This window comes from Euleptes europaea, chromosome 13, assembly GCF_029931775.1.
Source record: "Euleptes europaea isolate rEulEur1 chromosome 13, rEulEur1.hap1, whole genome shotgun sequence".
In the NCBI taxonomy this organism is placed as follows: Eukaryota; Metazoa; Chordata; class Lepidosauria; order Squamata; family Sphaerodactylidae; genus Euleptes; species Euleptes europaea.
Window position 1 is genome coordinate 9,735,801 of NC_079324.1, and position 9,591 is coordinate 9,745,391.

A 9,591-nucleotide genomic window follows, 5' to 3' on the forward strand; every position below is an offset into this window, starting at 1 on the left:
ACCCTGGCCTCTTTAGGCTCCTCCCATTTTTCCTTCTCATAGGAATGGTTTGGGATTACGCCTTCAGTATTTCATTTTTAAGAAACTCCCACCCTTCTTGAACTCCCTTCTCCTTAAGTATTTCTGACCATGGGATTCTACCCAGCATAAGTTTAAGTTTGTTAAAATTTGCTCTCCTAAAGTCCAACCTATATGTTTGACTACGTACAGTTTTTCCTTTCCCCAATATTGCAAATTCCAAGAGTACATGGTCACTACTACCCAGAGTGCCTACTACTTTAACCTCATCAACCAGTTCTTCGCTGTTGGTGAGAATCAAATCTAATGTTTATATTACAGATGCAGGAATGGCAAAAGAGGCATTTGAAGATCATTCGCAACAACAGCTGGAGCGTTTCATGGTCATTCAGTTTCTTTTGTCTTTCATTTCAGGAAGTGATTAGAAACTTGGTGAAGAGGTATGTTGCAGCAATGATAAGAAATTCTAAAACCAACGAGGGATTAACAGAAGAAAATTTTAAGGTAACTTAGAATGTGCAGTATAATGACCCCGTTCCCTGTTGATCAGAAATACAACAGAGATAGTACTAAAACTGTATGAAAATTGTAATAATTTGATCTGTTTTATAGGGTACACTAGAGATGTGGCTCCTAGGGAACAGACTTCTAGCTTCTAATTATTACAATTTGGACTAAAATTTTAATACAGATATTTAAATTTGGAAGAATGTGCTTATCATTAGACCAAGAGATTCTGTTACTGGTATATATGAAAATATATAAAAAGAAACTAATGTCTCACTTTGTCACCCCACCAGCAACACTACTAACTGCAATATTCTGAAATATCAAAGCATTAGCCAGCATCTGGGGTACCATGAATCCAACAAAATTAACATGCATAGGAAATGGGGAAATATCAGCTTTGTATAGAGGTCAACTTTCCAGTTTTAAATCAATATATATTTGCATATCTATGCAATAATCTTCTGTATCGACCATATGAGAGCTTTTTATTTTGCCAGATAATGCCTAAGGGCTAAACAACTAAATAATTAGTTGTTGCTGACTGTCAGCCACGCTTTTAGCCCTTTGCCTTCTGTATCATCCAGTGTTTCACCATCATGTTGTATAACAGTTCCCTGCCTATATTCCACATCTAGACTTGCCATTTGCCCACCTTCTGCCCATGGCCCCAAATCCCCACCCTCGAGAAACTGAGGAGCAGGAGAAACATGGCTGTAAAATGGCCTCCATCGTGACTCTCTAGGAATTTCCCCTTTTCTCTGTGGTCTTTACCATCGAAATTATGGGAATTTTTTTTATAACATCACCAGGAAGCGATGTCACGTACTTCCCAAACTCCACCCTCTCCAGGTACCACCCTCAAAATTTCCCTGTTTGCCAAGGCAGTGCTTACAACCCAATATACATTGCCGGATTAAACAGACTGGGGCTGGGAAAATAAAAAATGTCATAAGGTGATGACATGGTAGGTTTTACTAGATGTTACGAAATAAGAGGAGGGCTAAATGCATAGCTGCCATTTTCAGCCCATACCTTCACCAGGTACTTCCTAAGAAAGAGGATGACATCCCATCCACTTTCTGCATTATGTAAACAGTGACTCAGAATATGGGGATGAACTTTGTGTTTATGGCTTTTGTCAGCTCTGGATTGGGAACTTCCAGGAGATCTGGGGATGGGGCCCAGGGAAGGGAGGGACTTCAGTGGTGTACAACGCCATACAGTCCACCCTACAAAGCAGCCATTATCTCCAGGGGAACTGATCTCTGTTGCCTGGAGATCAGTTGTATTTCAGGGAGATCTCCATGCCCTGCTTGGAGGCGGGCCACCCCAGGCTCTTCCCACTCATCGTGACTGAGCAATGGGTGAAAGGCGATGGGGGGAAGATCCCAAGACTTATTGTTCTGCCAAGGGCTGACCAAGGAAGGGCCCACGTAGTGCAGTGTTTTGCCTGCAGGGAGTCTGACAGTGGTCCTGGGCAAGTGAGAATGTTATGAGCCTAGAAACCGCGAGAGGCCTCTGCCTGGGTGCAGCTCAAGCCCTTTCCCCCAATAAATGTAGTTGAGCATTTAAAATTAAATTCTGCTTCTCCAGGGTGGATGGTTGTAAGTTCCTTTGAACTAATTAATATGAGCGTAAAAGTGACCAAACTGAAAATAAAAGCAAATAGTACACACCCAGTTGCAAATTCACCCCGGGGGGCGGGGGCAGGGAATCAACATTAGCCATAGATTAGTACAGAAGTCCCCAGCCTTTTTGAGCCTGCGGGCGCATTTGGGATCCTGACACAGCATGGTGGGCACAGCAACAAAATGGCCACCATAAAATGACTGCCAGCCACAAAATGATTGCCACAGCTTAACTTCAGTCACACGGTGCAGATCCTTGTGCTGTGGTGCAATGTTTGAAAAAATCTGCACAGCCAACTACATCTTCAGTAGTCAGTCAGAAGCTTTGCTGGGCAGAAGGCCTATCTGGCCCCAGCCACTTCCTAAAAACGCTTGTCGTGCACCAGAAAAGGTATTGGTGGGGGGCATGATGCCCATAGGCACCACATTGGGGACCCCAGGATCAGTACAAGACCCATCCTTGCCCTTGGAAACAGTATAGATTTGTACACTGAGGGCAATGATGTTTTGGGCTTCTTCTGGAAGCCTGTTCCATAACAGTGAAACTTTAACAGAGAACATACAAAGCCATCCAACACATGGCAGAAGGAATGGGCAACTGGAGGAGATGGTTGAACTGATAGAAACTGCCAGTGTGCACATTCTTTCATTTGAAAGAGTGGATCCCCAGAAACAATAACTACCCACTATCAACTTCAAAAACAAGGTGATGCTTCTACATCCTTTTTCCTTGGAGTATTGCATTTTGGGGTCTGCCAACTAGAACAGCACCCTTTTAATCAGCTTTAATAATAAGATCTGTCTCCTCACTTCATTTTTTTCCAGTCATTATTGAGAGAGCCAGTGTGGTGTGGTGGTTAAAGTGTTGGTCTAGGATCCTGGAAACCCAGGTTCGAATCCCCACTCTGCCACGGACGCTTGCTGACTAACCTTGGGCCAGTTGCATACTCTCAGCCTAACCTACCATGCAGGGTTGATGTGAGGGTAAAACGGAGAATGGAATGATGTAAGGTGCTTTGGGTCCCCATTGGGGAGAAAGGGGTGTATAAATAAAGTAAATAAGATTATTAATTCTTTGGCTGTTATCACGTCTAAAGCCATCCCTTTCTCCAGTGATCTCAGGGGAGTATACGTCTTTAATTTTATCCTCACAACAACCCTTTGAGGTAGGTTAGGCTGAGAAAGAGCGATAGGCACAATGTCACCTGTCTGAGTGAGAATTTGAACCTGGGTCACACCACCTCTAGATGGCCAGCGTTAGTGGTATTAGAGCAGCAAGTGTCACACTAGTAGCAAAATGATATGCTGTGTTGTTGTTTTGGTTGCTGTTAGCAAAAGGTCTTTAATTGAATGTGTCTACTAGCATTCTTAATCTAGCAAGGCTTTGCCTTTGATGCACAAAAATGATCCAATTTCTCTTTCTAACTAATTAAATATTTATTTGCAACTCTTTTACACCGTGATCCGGAATAATCCATTTGCATAATGTCGAATGCTTGTCCCATGAGAATATAATCTTTTTTTTTTCTTGTCACAGATAAAGCTTTAGCATTTAACTCATTTTTCCCTCCCTCTCTGGACTCAGGAACTAAAGCAGGACATCTCAAGTTTCCGTTATGAAGTCCTTGATCTCTTGGGCAACCGAAAACCCCAGAGGAGAAGTTACTCCACCAGCAGCACAGAGGTCTCCCAGAAGGAGGAAGGAGAGGAGTGTGTTGGAGAAACATCCAAAGCCAGGAGTGTTTCTTTCGGTGTTTCCAACAAAAAGAAGGACTTTAACGTTTCCGCTCTGATTAAGACTATGGGTGGGATGGACATGGTGACGGAGAGACCCAAGAGCAACGGGATAAACAAGCGCTCGTTTGTTCGCAATGGGAATCGGGTTCAACGGCTCTCCAGCTCCAAGAAAGAGTCCTTCAAGAGACTAGGCCTCCTGTTCTCCAAGATGAATGGTCATCTAGCGGAGCCAAATTCAGAGCCCATGTACACCATTTCGGATGGGGTCATCCAGCCACATTACATGTGGCAAGACATTAAATATTCTCAGATGGCTAAAGAGCGAGATGAGAACTGTTCCAAAAGTGAAATTAACCTCAATGAGGTGGAATACAGTAGGAACATCAGGCATACGGGACAGAGCCCGTGCCCCGTGGTTTGTACCAGCTCCCTTCACTGTGCTTCCAGTATCTGCTCCTCAAACTCCAAACTCATAGACTCCTCTGAGGACGTTTTTGACTCATGGGGAGATGCTTGTGATATTTTTAGGAACCAATGGAAAGACGGGCAGGAGGAACACGTTACCACTCGCCTATAAGTAGAGCTATTCAGTAACTTGCTGTAGACCATAATTAATACTGGAAACTGTTTGCTATCACAGACTCTCCATAGTTAAGATTCCTCTTTTGTTTTCCTTTTTTTGTCTCCACCTCAGATTGTTTTAGCCTATTTCGTAGCCACAGCACCCCATTCCTCTCCTTTTTGAAAAAAAATTGCTTTCTTAAACTCACAAACACCAGACTTGCTGTTAGGACAGACCAAATTGTTTCAACAATATAAGGTTCCATGTAATACTCCCTCATGTTTGCTTCATATTTCCGACAGGTTTCTCTCTCTCTCTCTTTCCTTCTGCAAACCCTATAGGATTTATATATTTTTGTTACATGGCATCGGAGAGCTTCTCAAGCATCGCAGTCTCCCTTCGATCAGCAGGTCCGCTTTTCACCATTCAGCATTCCATCTTTTGGCCATTTACAGCTCTCAAGAACTGGAAGACTCCCAATGACGTAGCTGGAGGCTGAGAGACGGGCTGCGGCTGCTGTCCAGGAGAAGGATTCCACTATAAATGGCCTTTTCGCTTTCAAGCAATACAAACCCCCTATTATTTCAACTGTGTTTTCCTTTCCTGGAGTTTGCATAATTGTTTTCTTATGTAAATTATTACCACAATGAGTTAAAAGTTGAGTTCTGGAATTTGTATTTGGTCTCTTTTTTAATAACTCTATCCCACTGTGCTTATTTACCTCCCCACCAGCAGAAATAATCTCTGGCCCATAACAGCAATTGCCCCAAGGGATTGTACAGAGCATTTTTACTATTTATTGGTTTATTTAAAATATATTTATGCCACCTTTCCACCTGATCTGGGTCCAATAAGTGGCAAACATAAAAAAAACATTAAAACATTTGAGCAATTAATACAGTTAAAATGATAAAATAATTCAATTAAAAACACATTAAATCACTAGAAGGAGGGCCAGTAACTATTAGAAGAAGAAGAGTCGGTTTTTATACCTGCTTTTCTCTATCTTTAAAGAACCTCAAAATGGCTTACAATCACCTTCCCTCCCCCTCCTCACAACAGACACCTTGTGAGGTAGGTAGGGCTGAGAGACTTCTGAGAGAACTGTGATTAGCCCACGGTCACTCAGCAGCCTTCATGTGGAGGAGTGGAGAATCGAGATTAGATTCTGCTGCTCTTAACCACTACACCACGCTGGCTCTCGTGGGGGTTTTATGCCAGACCAAACAAAAAATTTTCACATGCTGGCAAAATACTCTAATAGAGGGAGACAGACAAATCTCCCTGGAGAAGGAGTTTCAAAGTTTTGGTGCCATGACTGAGAAGGCCCTTTCTTGGATGACAGAAGCCCTCATTCCCAATCATCTTTGGCATATTTGATGCAAGCGCCTATGTGTACGTTTCATTGCCCCGCTTTTTGTGCACTGAGGCCACCAATCCTTTTCTCTGTGTTGGAGAGCTGAATAGAGTTTTGCAGCTCAAATCATTTCTCTGGGTTTTATGCACGTAAACCTTCAAAATGTAGAGGTAGTACCTTCTCTAATGGCCTACAGCACCTGGTTTTCTTAAACATCACCAGATTTCCTCTTTGTGGAAGATCAAATATGCATAGGGTTGTCAACCTCCAGGTGGGGCCTGGAGATCTACAGAATTACAAATGATTTCCAGATGACAGAGAAATCAGTTCAGACGACAGAGCTGATATGCAGACAAGATCTAGAAAGACTCTAAATGTTGGGTTGGCTACAGACCGAAGCTGCTTTCACACATGTAGGATGGATGATCCACTTGCAAATGATTGCTAAAGTGTATTGAAAATGCATTATCCAATGTGCATGAAGGCAGCCTCAATTTTCCACACTTCAATCACAGAACAAAACAGTTCTCAGTCTCCCCCCCCACACACACACTGCAGGGCCTTGATCTCCCCAAAATACTGCTCCAGGGGGAGAGGAGGCTCTCAGGAAAATTTAGTCTGTATCCAACCCGTTATATGCAAAGTTGGGTGGGCCTCGTTCAGAGAGTAGAGCTGAAGGACAGATCCTTGGTGGCTTACATACACGGACCTGCCACGTTTTCACAAAGGTTACACAAACCAGTTTACACTGCATCAACCCTTATTTTGAGCCATAAGTTCCAAGCTGTACTTTCCTGAGTCAGCCTTGCCAATTAATACAGCTCCAGGGACTCCAACTTCTAATTCATAAGAACATAAAAAGAGCCCTGCTGGATCAGACCCATGGTCCATCCAGCCAAGCAACCGGTCTCACACAGTGGCCAACCAGCTTCTCTGGAAGCCCAACAACAGTGATCCTTAGATATATTTAGCCAGATTTATTTATGTATTTATCAGGATACTTCTATTTGTTTATTTCATTTGTACTCAGCCTTTATCCTCCTTTTTATCCTCTCCACAACCTTGGGGGGTGGGGGGGTGAGGCTTATCAGGCTCACCATCCCCATCCTGCCCATTCACACAGCAGTTGGGGGCTCTGATCTCCCAGCACTTCCCTGTATCCTAGCTTTACTGTGCTGAGACACAGGAACGCTTCCAGGATACTCAAAAGCTGACTCACACCTGATGGGGGTTCAGCAGGGAACGGGCTTCTGATCCACCACCACCACCCCTTAGAAGTCACCCCTACATAGTGAAGTTAGAAATCCGAAGTAGTTGGCATCTGATCTGCTTATTGCAAAATGGAGAGAAGGAAGAGATTGTTTCAGGATTTGGCTCCTGATTCCCCCTCCCCCCAAAAATCCTTCTTCAGCTGAAGAAATCCCCCCCCCCCCCGGGCAGGAGATTCTATGCAGACTCTCAAAAAATCCCTCATCAGGTGGAAGGCAGCTTTGGATAGCTTCAAGTAGCCTGTTCCTGGAAGTACACAGAGGTTGCAAACAGACAACATCCTGTCAATTTATCACCTGCCTGATCACCACTGGCGAATGGGGCAGTCAGTGAAGCCGGCAAGTGGTTGAGCATCCCTGGAGAGCGGTTCTGAATTCTCGGGGACGGGGGGTGGGGACAGGACCAGAAGTGTCAGTTGTACAAACTGCTCCCCCAAGTGAGTGAGACCAGTACGAAAGTTGCCCCAACATAGCGCTAAACATTTTCAAGCTTCTGAAGCACATGTGCTAATGCACATAATCCAAGAGAATAAGTCATCTCAAGTCAAGATATCTCTGCATTTCTTACAACTTGAATGCATTCTCCACTTGAAACTGTGGCCAAACCTTTTACTTCAGTCTGGATTAAGAATGATTAAGGCCCACAGAAATGGGATAAAACTGCTTCAGGCACTTAGTGACCATTCCTGGTCTAAGCCAAAGTGGTGCAGTGGTTAGAATATAGGAATAGGTTCTGGGAGATGCAGGTTCGAATCCCTATTCTGCTGTGGGAACTTGCTGAGGGACCCTCAGTCACTCTCTCAACATCTACCTCACAGAGTTGTTGGGAAGATAAAATGCCTTGGGCTTCCATTGGGGAGAAAGGTGGGGTATTAATGAAGTAAATAAATACATAAGGCTGTCTTGCCAAATTTTGCCAAAATGTTCCATCCCCTTTTCCACCCTGAATCGAACATTTGCTCTGGGACTGAACAGGCAGGAATGTGTTCGCAGGACACTGTTGTGTCCAGGGCTGCCAAGCCTCTCGCTATAGCAGGACACTTCCCAATGAGAGCCCCCGACCCATCGTCACTACGTGGTAGGGCAGTGGGGGGGATGCAAGAAAACTGCTGTCGCTCTGATGACACTATGCACTTCTGGCGTTACCATGGAAGTGATGTTACCACATCAGTGTGAACACTCCAGGATTTCACTGAAACTTTATGGTTTTACTATAGAGTTTCAGTGAAATCCTAGAGTGTTATGATGATGTAGTAACATCACTTCCATGGTAATGCCAGAAGTGGTATAGTGTAGTAAAATCGTAGCATTTCAGTGGAATCGTAGATCATTCCAACTCAACGGCATCACGCCCAGGTAGGGGACCCATTCTCCCGTTGGGGGCAGAAGTTCCCTCACTCCCAGCTCCCATTGCCCACCCCCACTCTGAGAAGCAGACAATTTTTTTTTAAAAACCCACATCATCTTGTGTGGTGCCATATCTCTCTCTTTTTTCGCCGTCAAGTCACATCTGACTTATGGCAACCCCTGGCGGAGTTTTCAAGGCAAGAGACGTTCAGAGGTGGTTTGCCATTGCCTTCCTCCGCGTCACGACCCTGGTATTCCTTGGAGGTCTCCCATCCAAATACTTGCCAGGGTTGACGGGTGCCATATCACTTCCAATAAAAAATCATAGAGTTTCGTAAAATCATACTGTTTCAGATAATTCCTAGAGCTACTTGTGTTCACTTCCATTTTTTTTACTGGAAGTGACGTGGCGACACAGCCAGCATTGCAGCCCCCCTTTATCCCCCCACAGCCCCCCCCCCCCGTTTGCTAGGCACTGCCTGGCACTCCGACTTTCGGGTTCACCCAGGAAGTCATATCATGCTATTGGAGCAATGGCAATTTGAATTTCCCCAACCCACCTAAATCTCCCACCAATTGCCAGTGCTTGTCTGGCAAGCCCCGCTGTGCTTGAGGATCTGTGGGGCACATTAATCAGAATCACATTAAGCGAAGCACCAGAAATCTATAATACTAGTACTAGCCATAGTGACTGAAGGGAGCCTCCACATGCAGAGGCAGCAAACCTCAGCGCTGGAAGGCAGCGTCGGGGAAGGCCTCGGCCCCTAGGCTTTGCTTGTTTGGGCCTCCAGGGCAACTAGTTGGTTGCTGTATGAAACACTATGCTGGCTTAGATGGACCAGTGGTCTGATCCAGCAGGCTGTACTTAGGTTCTTAATACCACCATTCCAAGACAAGAAATCATTAGAATAAAGGAGTAGCTCGGGTGAACTGAAACACCATTCCTTCTCCCTTCACCCCAACCCCACAGCCCATGTTTTGCATCAGAGTTGTCCTGCCTCTTCATTGGAAGGCCAGTTTCCCTTGGCGTCCATCTCAATCCTCTTCCTTCCAAGACTCCAAAAGAGTCCAGTTTTAGAACCCAGAGTTTATTGTTCTGAGCTCATGATCCCATTGCTGGGTGGACGTCCACCCCGCACCACCACCCTGCACCGCAGACTTCAG

General features: G+C 44.8%; 1 protein-coding gene across 1 annotated transcript in view; it reads left to right on the top strand.

Annotated features, from left to right (window-relative positions):
- TRPC5 (transient receptor potential cation channel subfamily C member 5) overlaps nucleotides 1-4,531 on the top strand; it is a 168,256-nt gene extending 163,725 nt beyond the window's left edge. Inside the window, exons 9-10 of the mRNA XM_056859397.1 lie at nucleotides 433-522; nucleotides 3,742-4,531. Coding sequence (XP_056715375.1) covers nucleotides 433-522; nucleotides 3,742-4,470 — 819 coding nt within the window. The 3' untranslated portion in view covers nucleotides 4,471-4,531. The remainder of the gene's footprint in view (nucleotides 1-432; nucleotides 523-3,741) is intronic.
- Nucleotides 4,532-9,591: the final 5,060 nt, after the last annotated feature.